The following is a 20901-nucleotide window of genomic DNA, read 5'->3' on the forward strand; positions in this document are numbered from 1 at the left end:
AAAAAGGACATTCGAGTACTTAAAAATTGCATATTGCAACTATGACTTCAAATTGCCGAATCGTCGGACTGAATACGCCAAATAAGGACATTTTCGGAAGGTCACAGCGACCTCTCATAACAACGTGATACAGCGTATAAAACCTTAGATTGCTTGCGTATTTCTTTTTTCTTTTTTTTTTACAAATCTTAAAGTGTCTTTATTCGAACTACCCATACTTATATTTAAAAAAAGTCTTACTTCCAGAAGAAAGTGTGACCCTTTTTCTTGAAATTGATCCAGACCTGGAAAACTTGAAATCTCTCTTAAGACGGACAAGAAGGCCATTGTTGGTTTCTGAAAGTCAAAACATAAAATTGCAAAAACAACACTATTTGGCTCTATTATAATCTTTGATGCTATATTTATCTGACATTTTATGAATTTTACGTATTTATTGACGTTTAACATTGCTTTTAAAATTGTTTGCACCATTATTATTATTCAGATACGACAGACCACCATCCAACACTTTACCTCTTTAATGGATAGATTATGTTAATTTTGTACATTAATGTTACATTTTGCATCAAGTATATGTTTTGCAAGTTATCCGCTGAATCAGCGTTAATTATTGTTAGGTTCATCTAATAAAAACTATTATAAAATATGTGGAGAACTGTTTCAACCATTTTCCCGAAATTTATGTAATATGTATTTTGTTACTTACTGTTTTCAAAATGGACCTGATGTTCATAAAATGACATTCACATCTGATTTTTTTTTTCCTTTTTTACTGGTTGAACTCTTGTTTGAACAAAAGTCGCAGTTAGTATTTTTTAAATATTCCTCGGCACTTAAGTAATTTGCTTTTACACCTTTATTTATATGAGAAACAAAATGTTGAATAAAACAAAAAGATGTTTTAGTTTAAAAAGTCTTGGTAGCTGGAACTTTTGAGCACAAACCCACTGTAGGCAGAAAGGACGAACCGCCATAGATAGAGAGTCCGGTGCTGTACCGCAGGCGGCGGTAAGAATGAAGCGAAGCCCCCGAAGTACACTTTCAAATGCCATTGCACCGCAGGCGGTTTTGTTTCACCATAAATAAAAGTAATGAAGCTCTCCCCCCCCCCCCCTGTTTTGAGGAAGACCCGTCTGTATGACGAGTAAATTGATCTTTTGCATTTTTCGCATACTAATTCACTGACTTTTACGTAGTTTTGTTTGATTTAATTGAAAACAAATAAAAAACAATGAAGTAAACTTTCTTGTGTTTATATTTTGACTTGGCTTCGTTTAGTCGACAAAACGTTCATGCACATAGGCACCTAAAACAGCAAAATCTAAACTAATCCACCAAAAGGGAGAGATAATCTGTCCGTAAAGTTAATAGTCAGAGACTATCAGCTTGCATAATTATTTAAGTTGTCTTTTGATTCCAAATGGATATTGCAGTGAAAACCTGTTTAAAAGCGAAGAGTTAATACCATTAAAACAATTAATAACGGAATACAACTAATGGAATATGAATTGCAAAACTGATTGCAGTATTTAACGGAAGGGAGTTGAATCCTTAAATAAGTTATCCCTATTCTTCTAAACGGAGAAAGCATTTCAAAAATCAAGCTTAGTGGGATTTCGGTTCTGCTTGTTTTCCCTCTATCAAATAGTATCCGTGTTGTTTTTACTCTAGCATTTTTCGGAAGTTTCCAAACCTTGTTTATTCTTTAAGCAAATTTAGAGAACTCTTTTGGTTTGACCTTTATAAGAATGCCCATATTGACAACTCATTTTATTAATGTCAAGTTAGTTCAAGGTACTCATGGAGTCTCAAAAAACAGAACATAAGCTTATAGATTGCTCAAAATACAACCTAAAAAGCGAAATATGTAAGTATTTTGTTTTGGCTTTTTAGCGATTAATGGAATGACAAAACGATCAATATCTACTAAGAAAACTGTGTTGAAATTCTTAGCGGGAGTACATTTTTAAAGTTTTTATGTATAAAGTAAACTATTAATAGTGATCAGCTTTATGTAGGTGAGGCATCAATGACCCAAAGATTTAATTCGAAAAGTGAGGAAGAAAAAAAAATAAGACGACGACGAAAGTTCATAGCATATTGTTACTGATAAGAAAACTAACAGCAAGGATCTACCAAATTTTTGAATGAGGTAAAATATTTATGGTGTTTGATTGATTCTAGTCCATTAGAACAAAGTAGTTAAAATAACATATGTAAAACTTACAGAGCAAAGCTTAAAATCACTTTTCCTTAAAATAACGTATCAGACGTTACTAAAAATAGGACTTTTAATATCTTAGCTTCGTAATATGGAATGAATTAAAAGCAACTTCGCACTTGCTTTAGTTAAAACTTTAGACAAAAATCGTGATAACAAAATCGTACCCGTTCATAAAGACTTACCTTGACATGTGGGACCTGTGTATCCTTCAGGACATTCTATACAGTGATCGACTTCTGGGTGACAACTTTTGCAGTCAGCCCATTTTTGACAGGTGTCGTTACTTTCTGGCATTTGTTTGGAGCAAAAACTAATTTTAAAGGATAAAAATGCGGTTACCATTTTTCATACAGAAATGCTAGTTTTACGATTCATTTGAAGCAAATGCGAATAGAAAAACTCGAAATTTATTGCTTAAAGAAACAAAACAAATCACTAACATTAGTTAAATTACGAGGAACTGAAGCTTAGTTTGCTTCTTGACTGTAATTATTTTTGTGTTGAATAGTCCATTTATTGAAGAAAGCTATAGGCTAATAGGAGTGGAGCAGCAATAAAAACTAGTATGTTGTGGCCATCACGAAACTTTCTTCTATATTTTCCCTTTTGCTGATCCCTCCCCATGCTTGACGAAGAAGCAATATTCCTAACAAAAACAAAATGACACATGCAAAAACTTGACGACCATCCCAATGTCTGAATTATTGCAAAAGCAAAGCAAAGAGCGAAAATTGAAAGTTATTTTAAAAGCCTTGCTTGAATTAATTACAGATATTTTATTTGTTAACAAACATAAGATGGCAACAGTTAAAAATTTTAAATCATTGAGATAATATTTCCGATCATTTCCATACAATTAAAATCACGAGAAATACGCAGACGACAATCTATTACGATTCATCTTTCTTATTGTTGCATTAATAAAGCTATTTTTATACGCAAAAAAAAAAAAAAAAAATCAACACCTCTTGGAGCGATTGGAGTCAAAATTGAACCAAAGCCTGTTTACGTATAGATTCACATATATTCCAAATTTCAACCAGAACGTAGCATTACTTCTTGAGATAGGGCACTCACAATGGAAAAAAGAACGTGCGATTGCGCTACCCCCTTTTTAGCTGTTGACACCAAAATAAAACCGGCTCTTATACCCACTAAGGGCTACTTGTCAAAAAATTTTTGTTTGATTCCGTTCGTTATTTCTTGAGATACAGCAGTCACAATTGACGACAAAAAACGTTCTATAACTCAACCCCCGTTTGAGCTATTGACACCAAAATTGAATCAGCACCTGCTCCTGTTAGGGCCAACATGTGGACCAAATTTTGTTTGATTCCGCCAGTTACTTCCTGAGGAATAGCAAGCACGCGTAACTCAAAAAACGTCCCACTGCTCTACCCCCCCCCCCTTGAAGGAATTCTCACCAAAAACCAATGGGCACAAGTTCACATAGGGGCACATATGTGTACCAAATTTCGTTCAATTTCATGCGGTAGTTTTTGCTGTAGAGCGGACACAAAAAACTGGTCACACACAGATGTGACACACATACACACACATACACACAGACAGACAGACATTTTCCAAAAATAGTCGAAATGGACTCAGCACACCTCAAAACGTTCGAATCCTTCAAAATTCGAAATTCGAAAATTTGCACGAATCCAATACTTTCTTCTATATATTAGATATAGAAGAAAGTGAAAAGGTATGAAAACGGGAAAATTTATATCATAAAATCACAATGTAAAATGCTTTGAACGCCGAACAGACGTATCCACGGTGGCTCGACCTGAAAACACAGGCTTCACGATCCAGTTGGCGTAGGTTTGAGTCAGCCATGAGGCAATTCTTGAGGTTCTTTAAAATCGAACTTGCTGCTAAAACTCATTTGTAAAAAAAAAATACGTATCATTGTTCTTATTTTCTCATTAACTAATTAATTAACTATTGATATAAAGTTGAAAAGTTTGTTTGTTTGTTTGAACGCACTAATCTCAGGGACTATTGGTTCGAATTGAAAAATTATCTTTGTGTTGAATAGTCCATTTATTGAGGAAGGCTGTAGGCTATATAGCATCGCGCTTTGACTAATGGGAGTGGAGCAGCAATAAGAAATGTAATGGAAACGGGAAAATTTATATCATTATATAAAATGCTTGGAACGCCGAATATACGAATATTTTTGAGGTAGACCGTGCAACGCCGGGCAATGCAGCTAGTTAAGTAAATATTTTTTTTGTGTCCTATAAATCCTATATTTTTTCCAAAATGTGTCCTATTATTTTTTCAAAAAATGCATTTTAATGCATTTCTTCCTCTCTTTATTTTTTTTAAAGCTAACACCTGCTTTTGACTTTCTTCTTTATAAAAGCATAGTTAAAAAAAACAATCCTGCCCGTACTTCCCATTTTAAGTGCATTTTCATTTGTTAGATTAGCTTATGAGAGAAAGTAAGAATAAAGTCAAGCACTGATCCAGTGGGTAGGTTATGGGGTCGTGAAATCCCTGCAGAATTACTGCAGAGGGACAAAGATTGTCCTTTCTGTCCGAATATCATACTTACCCTCCCCCCCACACACACACTACCAGCATAGCGAGAAAAACATTTCTGAGAGGGAGGGATATGATATGGTTAAATTTCAGATGAGAAATAGAGTGAGTCTTAATCTTTATCTTATCAATATTAAATTTTGGTTTGGGGTCGAAACTTCGCGGCCAAAACTTCGCGTGGACAAAACTTCGCGTGGACAAAACTTTGCATGGACAAAACTTTGCATGGACAAAACTTTGCGTGGACAAAACTTTGCGTGGACAAAACTTCGCGTGGACAAAACTTCGCGTGGACAAAACTTCGCGCGGTCAACTTCGCGGATTCATAACTTTGTGACTTCGCCTATCCAGAACTTCGCGTGGGTAAAACTTCGGGCATTCATAACAATGAACTTCAATAAACATATCATATAAAATTAGCTATAAAGTGAAAATGTATCTTTTTTTTGGGGGGGGGGGGGGTGTTATCGTTAAATGATTTCCAGGAACGCATTAGACATACTCTACATAAAGAACTTAATTTTTCATAATGAATTACTTGATTTCAAGTTAATTGTGTAAATCCTAAATGAATTTAAGTATAGCAAGTTAATGAAGTAATAATTGATACAGATTTGAAGTTTAAATTAAGATTAATTTATCACTTTTTCGAAAACGAGGAATTAGTTTTATAATAACAATTTAATGTTTTATAGCTAACTAACTGAAAAATCTTTGATGATTGAAAATTTTGCATTTCATTTTAATTCTTTTCATCATTTATTCCTATTTTTATTTTAAAGCTAGTTTTTCAAAACTTTTCAGTAAAATACGGAAGCGACCCCTCCCCCTCCCTCTCTAACTTGCTTTTCGCGTTGTTACTCACAATTCGTTCGCCTCTCCATTCAAGCGAGAAATTGAATGATTACTCATTACTTTAGAAAGTATGCTTTTACGTAACATTATGTGCGCACATTTTAAGCGAAACATTTAACTTCTTAATTAAAGCGGAACATTTGAAAATAAAATAAAAATTTTTTTTTTTTTTTTTTTTTTATTCTTATCATTTTTTTTTTTTTTTTGGAATCGGAAGACGAATTTATATTTGCTCAAGAATTTTTATTTATTTATTTATTTTAAGTTTATAGCCGAGCACACCCGTAGTACAAGTCAATTTTAGTTAATCATCAATGAAGTTAACTAATCAATAAATTTAATTTTGACTGCGCGAAGTTTTGCCCACGCGAAATTTTGTCCACGCGAAGTTTGGTCCATGCGAAGTTTTGACCACGCGAAGTTTTGTCCACGCGAATTTTTGGCCGCGAAGTATTGTCCGGCGAAGTTTTGACCCATTACCTTAAATTTTATCTAAATCTTAATCATATCAAAGAGGAAAATAACTGAGTTACGGGGGTGTATATCCCGAAATCCCCCCCAGAATACGTCCTGCTCCCATCCTTCTATTCGTGTGCTCAACTTTAAACAATGACCCCATCCAATACCAGAAGCTGTATTCACCCTTGAATGGTGTAAAAGTGAAGTGCTTTTTTCTTTGCTGCTTTGTGTAATCCAATGTTTTACAAGAAGCTTGGGTTAATCTGAAATTGTTTTTACTCCAAATGGAGCGAAAAAAAACAACACATTCTTAATATTACGACACACAACGCACAAGTTCATCCACGTGACTTCGATTACCATAGAGTCATCTAATGAGCTACCCACAGTCAACCTTCAAACAGAACACGTTCTCATTGCCATATTAGCAGGAAAGTGAATGTGTTATTGCCTCTTTCGTGTCATTTGTGAATGAAGTACTATACTCTGATATTTTTAGCACGTTTTAGTCTTGAGATCGTAGCTTTTGGGACTCCATGTGCACTGTAAAAAAAAAAAACTGCGCCTTTACTAGAAAATTTCTAGGAAACTGGGATTCCATAAGCTTTTCTAGTACGACGCTGTTCCTTGTTTAGTAGCGTTACTTGAAGAAACTGTATTGTTACTATACTGTCGCAAAAGAAACCGCTGTAGGGTAACGGCACCAGTAACAGACAAAGGTCCAAAAGCAGACAGTCATAAGTTCGGATTACTTTATCTTTATTAATAATAAAGCTTAAAGTCTCTCTATCTGGATGTCTGGAGGATGTCTGGATGTCTGGATGTCTGGAGGATGTCTGGATGTCTGGATGTCTGGAGGATGTCTGGATGTCTGTGACGCGCATAGCGCCTAGATCGTTCGACCGATTTTCATGAAATTTGGCAAAACGTTAGTTTGTAGCATGGGGGTGTGCACTTCGAAGCGATGTTTCGAAAATTCGATGTGGTTCTTTTTCTATTCCAATTTTAAGAACAAAACTATCATAAGATGGACGAGTCAATTACAAAATTATCATAACGTGGAACCGTAACAGGGGCACAAGCCAATTGGCGAGATACGAAATTATCATGACGTGGAACTGTAACATGGGTACAAGCCAATTGGCGAGAAAATTCACCACACATTATTTACGAAATTATCATAACGCGGAACCGTAACATGGGCACAAGACAATTGGCGGGATAAGAAATGATCATAACGTGGAACCGTAACATGGGTACAAGCCAACTGGCGAGAAAATTCACCATACATTATTTGTAAATATACAGGCGAACCAAAAGACCTTTTAATTTTTCTATTACGGGCAAAGCCGTGCGGGTACCACTAGTAAATAATAAGAACTTTCAGTGGGTAAGACTGAGATTGCTGTGGCCCATGAATATGGTGCAACCATCTAGTGGTATTAGAGTGAATTTTATGAGCCAGTTGGTGTTTACAAGGCAGTGGTGGAAGGTTATGAACAACTACCACGAGGTCTGCCGGTGTTTCCTGTTCATTTGAATTAAATAAGGCTTTAGTTCTAAAAATAAAGAACTTTTGCACATTTTGAAGAGAAAATTGGGATTTTTGTCTATTACTCATTCTTTCCTCATCCTAACTGTTGCTGGGTATCATCAAAATTTTCGGTGTCTGATACTAGGGGTCGGACCTGTTTTCGAAACTCAGCAAATCAAAATAGAATTAACTCATTCAGAGGATCCAGAAGCAGCCAAACGTTGGATGAGATATAGTTTCATGAGAGAAAAATAGTTTAAAAGTCTAAATACATTAAAAAGTCTCAGAAAATATCGTTAACCCGAGAGCGATATCTTAAGCATGTCTGTAACTGGTGCCGTTACCCTACTACTAGAAAACCTATAGGAAACAGGGATTCCATAAACTTATACAGCTTCTCCTTAAGTAGCGTTACTTAAGAAGAAGTTGTGTCATTATTACACTTAGAAGAAATTGTGTCAAAAACTGCAGTACTACTAGAAAATCTCTATGAAACGGACATTCCATAAAAGTTTCTAGAAGCGATTCAGATTCTTTTAATGAGTAAAATTAGTGTTACTTAAGAAGGAGCTGTGCCGTTATAGAAAACTTGATGGAAGGCCAGTTTCCAGAGATTTTCTAGTGGTTCTACAGTTTTTTAGTGCCTAGAAAAACCTTTATGAAAAGTTCAGTTTACTAGAGATTTTCTAGTATTAGTACTGCATTTTTTTTTTACGGTGCACAAAAGAATCGTTTTGTAACATCTACTGTAGTTGTTTCTGAAATGTATACGGATTCTACGTGTAGTTACCTACCTTATGGAAGATATTGAACCTTCTTACAAAATTACTCCTGTTTGTGAAAATTGCAACACCATAAAGGAAGCATCATAGTTGAATGAAATTTAATACACAGTTGTGAGTAGTAATGGTACAAATAAACGATTACATTTTCAAACCAAACTAACAATAAAAAGAGATAGAAATTAGTATTTTGTGTGGCCATCACGCGCCGCAATAAGAGCTGCTACACGACTCGGCATGGAGTGAAACAAAGTTTGAATATCTGCCTGCGGAAGATTATTCCATATTGTTTGTATGCGCAACCAAAGTTTGTCTGTGGAAGCAACAGAACGAGGATCACGAGCGAGACGCCGCCCAACGAAAACCCACACATGTTCAATCGGTGACATATTCGGGGAATATGCAGGCCAAGGAAGAAGCTGTACCTGCTTCGAATCAAGGTAAGTTTTGACAGTCCTGGCGACGTGTGGATGGGCATTATCCTGCTGGAATACAGCCCCTGGCAATCCTTGCAGGAAAGGAATAGCTTGGGGCTGTAAAACTTCGTTTATGTATCGGGTACTGTTCAAATTGCCCACAATTCGTAGCAATTGGGATCGTCCATGATATGCTATGGCACCCCAGACCATAACACCTGGTGTTCGTCTACTGTGGGGTTCGATAATACACTCCGGAATGTGCCGTTCACCGGCATAGCGCCAGACACGAACTCGATCATCATGGTACCACAAATTGAAGCGGGATTCGTCAGAAAAAACGACCTGCTGCCAATCAGCACGCCAACTCCTATGCACATTGGTCCATTGTTGCCGCAGGCGGTGATGGTTTTGCGTGAGAGGAATCCTGTATAAAGGAATCCTTGCGCGCAGCCCACGCTGCAGCAGACGTCTCCGAATTGATGAAGCATACAATAAAACACCTGTAGCTGTTGACCACTGCGCTGTCCGACCCTCGTCCGTCCACTGCTTCCAAATACGCATGTTTGTGCTGCTGTTACGCTGCACACGAGCAGCTACTGCACAAAAAGACAATCTAGCTTCACGAAGGCCGACAATTCTGCCCGTTCAAACTCCGAAATTTGCTCACCTTTCGCTTTTTTTTTCGTGGAAGAGGCATAATAAAGATTCAGATAACGTTTACTCTAGCATATAACCACCGATAATCATACACGCCTCGCTACAGCCGTCTATTTATATTCGGTTCGATCCGCCGTTCAGAGGGCGTTGCTCATCATAAGCATGCGCTACCGGTCTGCAATTCTAATCATTTGCATATCATGCCCTACTTTACATTTCCTGCAATTTTCAGCTCACTCGCGTAAGTCCTTCGTAGTGTTGAAATTTTCACAAACAGGACTGTAGTACGGAGGATGGTTACGCAAAAAAATAATCAATTGCATTTTAGAATATGCGTAACGCTACTTTCATGGAGAATACTGAAAGAGTACGTATTGTACTCTATTTGAAAATGATGTAATGAAACATTTTTTTTAAACATAAGTTCATTAAATCTTCATCTAACAATTTTTTGGACATGTAATAACCAACCACGGCCTTCAAGCCACAAGAAAAGTGTTATAGTGATGACGGCGGCTGTGATAGCCTCTGTTTTTAAATTAAAAGTTTGACCTCAAAGCTCGAGAGACACCAAAGTTCTAAATTTGATCTACTTCCAACTCTAGTCTATTATATATTATTATTTGATATCTTCTACATTTAGTCAAATCCTAGATGCTTCGTTTATTTTTCTTTTTTTCAACTTTACATGTATCCCATAATGCATGATATAACGAGGTGCGATGTAACTTAAGAATACTATAAATGATAGACCAGAAGCAAACAGACTAGTTGCCAGAATGTTTTAACTATGCCAACTATGCCCACTTTTGGGGAGATTTTCTGGAATAAAAAAGAGGAGACCAATAGTGCTCGCATTCGCCATCTGCTTGGCCCCAATTTGTTCTTGTCCAAGCCAAACATGTGATTTCGTCGCCAAATTTCCCATTCCTTTGTTTACATCTAGTCTATCATCCCCGTGAACCCAGTATAATGTGTTGATCGGCGTCAGAATTTAAATAATGTGATATCAATAAGTAAGCAAAATTTGTAGGAGAAACCAAAAATACAATGTGCAAGTGTCTTTAAGTGAGGATTAAACCTCTAATACTCGTTGTTTGATTCAAACCGATGCAATTTACAGAGTGAAAATAGCTATAAGGCTTATAGTAAACTGAGGTACAATTCGACGGCTCATTTTTGGTGTCAATTAGGTGATGACTTTGCAACAAACAGACAATTTAGAACAACGCTGTCGTTTGCATTCTGTTTCATTACAACAGTTCGGTGGGGGTGGAATTTCACCTTCACTGCGCCAAGCAAAGTATAACTTTACAAAACTTTGTGTTTTAACTTGCTATGCTCTTTATTATTGGTAATTAACTCTTTAAGAAATAAACAGAATACAGTAAGCAAGGCGAAAAGGTTGCTGCCTAGCTTGATTTAGCGGATCAGGATTTACTTATTGCAGTAATTGGATTGATTCAGTATGCACAGTAAGTCTCTTACAACAGACGCAATCTGTTGCTGTTGCAATTGGCTAAGTATAACTCTTATAAGTAAGACAGGTAATGGAACCTGTGTATTTGAATGTAAACGATTTTGAATTTTGGCTGTGTTATTTCGTTACTTACGTAATGTTCAGTCCCGTAGTCCCGCACGGACACGTGACCTCATGTTGACAAGTGGCTGTAGAAAATTTCACACAAGCTGCAATCACCACCACATGCAGAACAACTGTAAATCAAGTTTAATCAGTTAAATTAATTATGCACTCAGATAAAATAAATAAAAAGCATTTAAATTTTAAGAAAATTTGGATACCTTCAAGGAATGAATTTTACTCTTGTCAACTTTATGTGGGCGGGACTATCATATTATAGTCTCCCCCATATATAAACTATTGTTCAACGAGTGAACATAAGGAATTCATCCTTTTCTATGGATTTCTTTTGAAGCTTTACATGGATCTCATTATTTCATAAAATATTCGACCAAAACTTTTTTGGGAAAAGCAACGTTGAAAACATAACTTGCAAACATAATTTTATTGCAGACAACCCATTAGGAAGTCATTGTTTAGATTCATAAAATTTCTTTATATGCGGAATTAGGAAACAGTATTTCTTAATCAGCTTCAGAATGTCTACCAAAAATAATTGAAAATACCTTCCTCAAGTATTGCTCAGATTCACTATGAATGGCATTAGATAAGGAAGAGAGATTCTTTTTGGGACACGGTGCACTTTAAGGAAACTTAATTTTTACCCATAAATTTTAAATGAAATGTAGACTACTTGCAGAAATGGACACTAAAGTTACAGCTCGATCTTTTTTTTTTTTTTTTTTTTGTTTTTGCACCAGGCTATTTATTCTCCAGAAAATTGGATTTTAGCTCAACAACGTTTTGCAATTTTTTACATTTGTCGCTTTATATGTAGTTTTTCACTTTTGGTCCCGTTTCAGTCATACTTAGATCAATAAACAATGCAATAATCATTGAAGATGTTCCTATTTTCATTTGCAAATTCTTTGGAATGAAAAAAAACATACATATAATGTTGGCGTTACATACATCTCACCTCTCTACTTGCGTTATAAAAAATAACCTCACCTGATTTGATTTAAAAACGTTTTCAAACATACATGTTTCAAGTTAAAAGGAGAAATTATTTTAGTTTCGGTTGCAAAGACAGATGGGTACTTTCCATTCTTCACTTTTTCTTATTTCCTTTTCCGTCTGTCTGGAGGGATATTCATAGCCTGTAGGCGTTGCTCATTTAGCTCCACCCAAAAAGCACACAGATTTTAATGACGTCACGTACGTGAGTAACACCTCTCCCACTTAAAATAGAACATATGATAATATGTTCTATTTATAACATATAAAATATCTAATTTGGAAAGTTCAAGGATAAATTCAGCAAATTTAAATATTTGTCGTTTATTTTTGATTCTTAGAGGTTTTATAGAGAAATCAATGAGGAAAAGTTATAAGCACTTTAAATCGGTATTCTTTCGCAGAGAAACTTTTTCTTGGTTGTTCAATTAATTGAGGTGTCCTAAGCATCTTAGACCAACTATACTTCACAAAGACAAGTATTCTGCCGTGTGCAGGTAAAGGGCAGTAACTGCAATTTTTTCATTTTTTTGCATTTTTGTCACCTATTGTACGTTATCTTTATTGTACAAGCACGATTATTTGGTTTCCGCTTAAACAAGAAGTTCCGTCCAGAACTATACGAGCCTACTTTTCCGTGTACCCATACTACTTTCTAGTACCTGATAGATATTCTCAAAAATAGCTAAAATTGCAAATTGTTTCAAACATATTTTTGCTAATTTCTAGGAATAAAGTATTCCTCACACAACTAAAAAAATTAGATGCGTAAAAAAAAAAGCAGTACCTTTTAAACAAAGCAGCTAATACACTTTTCTCCCTTAAAAAAAAATTCTTTAAGAGCTTTCAAAACGAAAAAATAATAATTAAAATTAATAAGCTTATTAAAATAAATACATCATATCAAAAAAAAAAAATCGTTTCTTTTTCTCCTGTTCCCAAAAATAATTTTTTAAATGAATTAATGCACTTACCAAAATAAATAAAAACAATAAAATGTCAATTTAAAAAAATACTTTTCATTGTCAAAAAAAAAAAAAAAAAAAAATCGTCTGCGCATATCGTTATGTAGAAACATAAATGACTTCGAGTTTATTCGCCGAAAACTGAATACCTAAGTTAAAACTTTAGCGTGAAAATAAAAACAAATCATATCAAAAATAATTATTTCACAGTGAAAACCATAGCTGCGGAGTCGGAGTCAATCTCATTTTGGGATAAAGGAGTCGGAGACGAATATCCAAGAATCGGAGTCAGTCATTTGTCCTCCGTGTATAAATTTTTGCCAAAGCTACGAAGTCGGGGAGTCGGAGTCCGATTAATTGTCGGGCACAGGAGTCGGAGTCAGGTGCCTCTAAATTCTCGGAGTCGGAGACTGGAGTTTGTGTGGCGTCAAAGCTATTTCCAACAAAATTTGTTTGAAATAAATCCGCCTTCAACTACGGAATCTATACATTGACTTTCAGTTTCCCCGTAGGCGCTAATGTTAAGTTTTTTTGAACTGTTCAAAATTGAACAAAAAATAGTTCAAATCAAAAAGTGAAATATGGGAATGAGGTGTCCTCGCCGAGATCTTTCGAACAAAAAAAAGTTTGTTCGAATCGGACTATTCATTCAAAAGTTATTAGGGGGGGGGGACAGACAGACAGACCGACAGACAGACATTTTTCCCCATCTCAATACCCTACTTTACAATTTTTAATTTTTTGATATTTATTTAATTATTTTATTTATTTTTGATTTTTTTTTGGTTTTTCGCGACATTTTTAAGATGCATTATAAGTCTTCTTTCATGCTTTTTTCTTCTTTTTCTGACTTTTACAGGGAAAGTCGGCTAAAAAAGGCGCGAAAAAGGCGTCTAATTCTAACATTTCCCTATTGTTTGCATTGAATCCAAAACGCGTTTCTTCAAATATCTCGAAAACTCATTTCTGCAGATACTGCCGTTTACCTGCACACGGCAGTATTCGTGTTTGAGATTCCATGAAATTATCGGAATTACATTATGAAGTTATGATGGATGGGTAAAATGGAAACAAACTGGGGTAAATATTAGCAGCATTTCATCTACTAACAAGCAGTTGTGTTCCCATACGCCGTATACTCTCAAACATTTTTTAGACATATAGCGTATTCAAGCTTCATAAATTTTTATATTATGACATACTATGGATATGATCACATACACAAATTGTGCGTAATGGATTACTGGGAATATACCCTCCGAAAAATTGATGGGAACATCACTGCTAACCAGTAGCCAAAAAGTGAAATTGTTTAGACCCAGTTACTCAGTATTGGACTTGAATTATGCTGATTCAAAGCTCTGAAGACAGCATTTAAAGGGAAAACATTAATTATGCTGATTCAAAGCTCTGAAGACAGCATTTAAAGGGAAAATATTAATTATGCTGATTCAAAGCTTTGAAGACAGCATTTAAAGGGAAAACATTAATTATGCTGATTCAAAGCTCTGAAGACAGCATTTATAGGGAAAACATTAATTATGCTGATTTAAAGCTCTGAAGACAGCGTTTAAAGGGAAAACATTAATTATGCTGATTTAAAGCTCTGAAGACAGCGTTTAAAGGGAAAACATTAATTATGCTGATTTAAAGCTCTGAAGACAGTATTTAAAGGGAAAACAGCAAGGTTATGCTATTGATAAAACAGAGACGGAACTGTCGATAATTTTGAAATTATTATCAGTGTATTTTTCCCACAAAAAATTTAAAATATGCTTCCAACACCACCATTAATGAACCATATGTACATATTACAACCGCTATCAATGCAAGTCAAATATTATCTTCTTGAATAGAATTTCTTGTGTTATTTTTAGACTTCTTAGAGCCAGTGATATTCCCATAAATTTTTCTGAGGGTATATTCCCAGTAATCTATTACTTACAATATGTGTATGCGATCATGTACATAATGTGTCATAATATGAAAATTTTAGAAGCATGAAGGTTTGCTTATTTTTAATGGCGCAAGAGCTCTTGAGGGCTATACTGCGCCGAAGCATGAAGGTATCAAGGGCGCCCGTGTGTGTGGGGGGGGGGGGCAAGGCCCCTCTTTGAAATTAGAACTTCCTTGCTTTAACTAATTTTTTCATTGTAAAAATGTAAAAACATTTCTTCTCCAGCAGTTAATGGATAAGTTATTTAAAATCTCAAATTTTAACAAGTCTAATCTGTACTGAAATCGGTTTCTATGAGGAAAATATCCTGCTAAACCATGGGGGAAATATCTGAGCCTCACCTTAAAATTTTGCATATGGGCACCCTTGGAGGGTATACGCTATTTGTCTAAAAAATGTTTGAGAGTATACTGCGTATATGGAGTATACCATATGGAAACACCACTGCTTAGAGCTAACTTTGACATTTTTGAATTAATTTAGTCTCAGATGCAATACACCAAATTTTAACTCTCAATTCATTGAAAAGAAAGAGCAAGATAAAGTTGAAACATTTAAAATTTTGTTTCTATTCACCCCCAACTTACCCCATGAATACTAATTCTCACGGCAATGTAATTTTTTTGGTTAGCTGATGTCAAAGTCGTTACAATCAAGTTGACAGTCGGAAACGCTTCAGTCATTGAGAAATAAAGGGTGTCCCGAAATTAACGCAAGATTTGAATTTGCCACCATTTTTTCGATAAATTGTTGGCAGCCAGGAAAAAAGAACAATTTGACAGTTGAGAGTTTAGGGTTAGTAAAAATGGGGTGTTATTGTACCATACAGCTAGAGAGAGTGAAACATTTCAATGACTGCATAAGGCATTTCCTAGTCGCGTACTCTCTCATTTTGGTGATCAGAATTGGCACCCTAGATCGTGTGATTTAACATTTTTAAATTTCTTCTTATGCGGTTATTTGAATTCAAAGGTCTATGTCAACAAGCCCACAACCACCCGTGCATTACCGTGTTGCGATACCGAGCGCCAATAACAGTAACTGCTTGACCAGCCTCAACTTTCATTATTTTTGAAACAATTGTTCAATAATGAAAGCGCGTTATTGTATCGTATAACGCTCCATTTTTTTAAACCCTAACCTCTCAGCTATCAATTGTTTTTTTTTTTTTTTTTTTTTTCAGAGATGCCAACACTATTTTGCACAAATGGCAACAAAATCAAATCTGGCGTTAATTTTGGGACAACCTTTACAATCATAAAATAATGAAATTACCAGAGTTCTCAATATTTTTTCCCTGGCAGTAGCATTCTAGTAACTGCTCATTGATAAAATCAAACTAAAATAATACGCATCTATTCCATCAAATTTTTTACGATGATTTTCTTAATCATACTTGCGAACAGTACCTAATCCCTAGGACAATCGAGGAAGCTCTGAAGCTCTTTCAAACGTCCCCAAAACCGCACTTCCTGAATCTAGAACATTTTTCTTGTTTTGTGACATAGCAACTATTAAAAAAATAGATGTATTTTATACTTCAGATACAAGGGGAAACCATTACAGAAGCGTCAACTGCTCCGACAGCAAGTGTATGATCACTATTGGATTGTGTGATCACTATATTGACAACTTTCAAAATTGATTACACCCACTTCAACACATTTGACGAAATACCTCAGTCAATTAGTTTCCAAATTTTTGTTTCAAGACATAAACCAATAGTCCAACTTAAAATTACATTAGTTAGACAACTGAAAGAGTTCAGAGCATGTAAAATATTTTTTTTAATTTTTCATAACGACTCTGAGGTTTAAAATGACTATATTCGCAAAAAAAAAATAATAATAAATGACTATATTTGGAAAAGTAGTCTTTGCAAAACCACTTGTTGCGCCGACTACGTGAGAACAGCAGGAGAAAAGCTTCGATTTAAGATGCGTCAGCCCGTACGACAGTTATTTAATCGTCTCTTTTAAAAAGACACTAAACCACATTTGAAAGACTACCCAAAGACAACTACAATCTCTAATTAATTATTTTATGAAATAAATCAAATAACCAATTTTAAATTTACATCAGTAAACGCACTATAAGAATTAGGCTGCTATAAAATATTTTTTACTGTTTTTCGTAAAAACTCAATAGTTAATGAAACTTATATCTGAACGCTATTTTTTTCGAGTAATTGGTTTCTTCTTGAGTTTAGACGGCATAGGGAAGCATAGATTTAAGATGCATCAACTGCTCAGAGTTGTTATAACGTCAACGTTAAAAAGTCACTAAATTCAAAAAACACATTTGACGGACTACAGTTGTCCGTTAATTTTCCAATTAACTATTACGAAATATAACCCAATAACACAATTTTAAAATTGCATTAGTGAATCCACTATAAGAGTTATGCGTTTAAAATAAGTTTCACCATTTTCATAATGATTCTTTAGTTTAAATAGATTAAATCTCAAAATGTTAGTCTTTGGCTTAATTAACCAAGAGAAAGTCATTGATTTAAAGGTGCATTAGCGGTTTAGAAAGTTATTATATCATCAACGTTCAAGGGCACTAAATGCACGAAACACAATTGGCGGACTATTGCAAACAATTACACTTTACAATTAGTTACTTTAGAATATAAACCAAGTATACAATTCAAAAATTGCATCAGAAAACTTACGATTAAGGTTAGGAATCAGCGAAATAATTTTTACTACATTTTCATGAAGATTCTTCAGTTTAAATTGACTATGATGCAAAACTAGTCCTTTTGAACGAAGTGGCTTTCAACTTAAATGACGACGGCTTGAGAAAAATCACTGATTTCAAGACATCAGTTTTATAGACTGTTATTGTACTGTCTACCTTCATAGGTCACTTAATCCACTGAACATAATTGGCGGCTACTGCAGTCAATTACAATTTTTATGATGTAAGCCAAGAAAACAATTTAAAAGTGACGACTGTTATTTTTTTAGTTAAGTACAGTCTAAAAAATAACTTTTACTAAATCTTGCACAGTTATTCTTAAGTTTAAATTGACTGTATATAATAACTAGTGTTTTAGACTAAATGCTAGAGCATGAACGGAATGCAAATTTGGATGTGTAACTGACATTATGTGTCCTGTATTATGTGCTGTAAAGTAGTCTTCTGCTAAAACATCAGAACTGCATTACGAATGGGGCCCCCGAAAGCAAAGTTTGCCCCAGGTCCCCACTTGGCTTCAGTCGGCTATGCCTGAAGAACAAATTCAATTGTCTTGCATTATAGACATTGCAGCGAAAATGAAACCTATCTGATTATCTGACAATTTAATAAACTAGAAAATTTCCGCATGACATCCAAAAGTGAAAGTCCTGACAGAATTCCTGTACTGTCAAATTTTCACGGTCAATATAGAGATTGAAGGATAATTACTTTCATTGACGACGCAACAATGACTACCCTCGTTCTATCAATTATACAGTCAATATACATTGAAAACACGATCAAATGAAAATGATTTCCCACTTACCTGTAAGAAGATTCATGTTCTATGCCATCGATGGCAAATCCTTTCCTAGTAGCATTCATGAAGGAACACAAACAAAGCAACGAATCTCTCACGAGTACGTCACTACCGGCGTTTGATACGAGTTGTGTTAAAGCTAGGTCACACGACTCGTCCGCCATCTTGGTTCCCAAAATCGCACGGATCAAGTTTCCGTACATTGATGATACCTCGTGGGTCGTGGAAGATTAAAAAATCAATTAAAATCGATCTCTTTTTTGTCGGTATTAGACTGATTTAGCCTATAAATATACGTGAGGAATCAGGGAAGGAAAAGTAAGAACAATTTTGATCATTACTTTCACACTGTACGGGATATAGGACTTGACAAAATGTTAGTATTCGTAACTGGTGCATTAATTGGGATAAGGGGGGGGGGGTTACAGTGATTAATTTGCACGGGACTCATTGGAGAGCATGAGAACTCACACTGCATCCCTTAGGTGATTTTTTTTCGGTGATTTTATTACAGATACCGGTACGTGTACAGATACGGTACAGATGCGACGGGTGGTTCAAAAATACATGTAAAAAAATAAAAGTTTCTCCTAGATACCGGGACACCCCTCAATATTTTTAGACTTGTGGATAGCGATATACTGGAAGAATTTTAGCTTCCTATTTCAACTGAAAGTGGGTGCTCAACCCCTTCCCCCAAACTTCAATAGTATGGGGAGCGGGGTTAAAAAATACATCGAACTGAAAAAACAATGCTACATATTATAATACACACCAGAAATATGCATATACATTGCAATAAAATAATTATTTATTAAAAAACGGCTGGGGAGATTAAATATCACTCAACTTGGCATTTTCTATTCTACGGCTAATGTTAAATTAAGTGGTCATTGAACACCGTCTAAAAATTTCAGTAAGAAGTTAAAACTTTTACAGCATAATATTATTAGTAAGTGTTAAAGAAATAGGGGGTGTCCTGGACTCTAGCTGAAAAAAAAGCTTTTTTGAAACACCCTAATTAGTATATTCCGAAGATAACGGGTATTTAAACATTTTTTTTTTATAGGGGGTGCAGGGGCGGACACAGAAAAATCGTTTGGAGGGGGCACGGAAAATTGAATACCCCCCCCCCTCCCCACCTTCGATGTTTCATAACGAAGTTTTGACGACTTTATTTTTAAATGTGCGTGTTTTTTTATTTATTTATTATTTTTTTAGGATTCCTTAAGGTCAATGAATCTACTTCTAAATACATGAATATTATGCACTAATATACTTTGAATGTATACGGAATACATCTTTAACGTTTCAAGTCATTTAAATACTAAACCCAATATAATGTCACCAAGATGCTAGACAATGAGCGGCTTTACCTAGGAACTTTGTCATAATGATTATAACAGGAGGGCAAGGTTATTAAATAAACCCATACCTCTCTTGAGTTTTTTAAAATTAATTTAATCATAACTTTATAACATCATTAAAAATCATGGTTTTTCTAAGAAACTACCACACGATTTCTTTCATTTTGCATCTTTTATTAGCTGAAAAAGAAATCTATTATTTCACAAATAGGTTATTGGATCAAAATGACTCTTTAAGGTGCGCCTACACATTTAAAAAAAAAAAAAAGTTAATTATTGATTCCATCAAAGAAGAATTAATGGACGGATCGTGATAATGCGGTCTCTTGAATTTGAAGCCAACGAGTTAAATGTATTCTGCAACTCTGGGTCTCTAACTCCAGTAATACTTCTTTAGCAAACAAAAATGCTTTTATTCAAAATATGCAGTGTGTGTGTGTGTTTTGTGTTCTTTTTAATTAGCTACGTAAAAAAAGTGCAAAGGAAAGGTCAGTTAAAATAAAATAAATAAAATAGTGAAATTAATTAATCCTTTTGGGGGGGGGCACGTGCCCCCTGTGCCCCCCCTAAAATCCGCTACTGAGGGGGTGTCCTGGACTCTAGCTGAAAAAAGTTTTTTTGAACCACCCTAATTAGTATATTCCGAAGATAACGGGTATTTAAACATTTTTTTTTCTGTTATAGGGGGTGTCCTGGACTCTAGCTGAAAAAAAGTTTTTTTGAACCACCCTAATTAGTATATTCCGAAGATAACGGATATTTAAACATTTTTTTTTCTGTTATAGGGGGTGTCCTGGACTCTAGCTGAAAAAAAGTTTTTTTGAACCACCCTAATTAGTATATTCCGAAGATAACGGGTATTTAAACATTTTTTTTTCTGTTATAGGGGGTGTCCTGGACTCTAGCTGAAAAAAAGTTTTTTTGAACCACCCTAATTAGTATATTCCGAAGATAACGGGTATTTAAATATTTTTTTTTTTTGTTATAGGGGGTGTCCTGGACTCTAGCTGAAAAAAGTT

At 35.0% G+C, this 20901-nt stretch overlaps 1 protein-coding gene across 1 annotated transcript in view; it reads right to left on the bottom strand.

The window, feature by feature from the left end:
- LOC129226253 (multiple epidermal growth factor-like domains protein 6) overlaps positions 1-18562 on the bottom strand; it is a 72705-nt gene extending 54143 nt beyond the window's left edge. Inside the window, exons 1-4 of the mRNA XM_054860854.1 lie at positions 18522-18562; positions 11100-11202; positions 2410-2537; positions 241-336 (exon numbers count right to left, since the gene is read on the bottom strand). Of these exons, the coding sequence (XP_054716829.1) occupies positions 241-336; positions 2410-2537; positions 11100-11202; positions 18522-18537 (343 nt within the window). The 5' untranslated portion in view covers positions 18538-18562. The remainder of the gene's footprint in view (positions 1-240; positions 337-2409; positions 2538-11099; positions 11203-18521) is intronic.
- Positions 18563-20901: the final 2339 nt, after the last annotated feature.

This window comes from Uloborus diversus, chromosome 7, assembly GCF_026930045.1.
Source record: "Uloborus diversus isolate 005 chromosome 7, Udiv.v.3.1, whole genome shotgun sequence".
Classification (NCBI taxonomy): Eukaryota; Metazoa; Arthropoda; class Arachnida; order Araneae; family Uloboridae; genus Uloborus; species Uloborus diversus.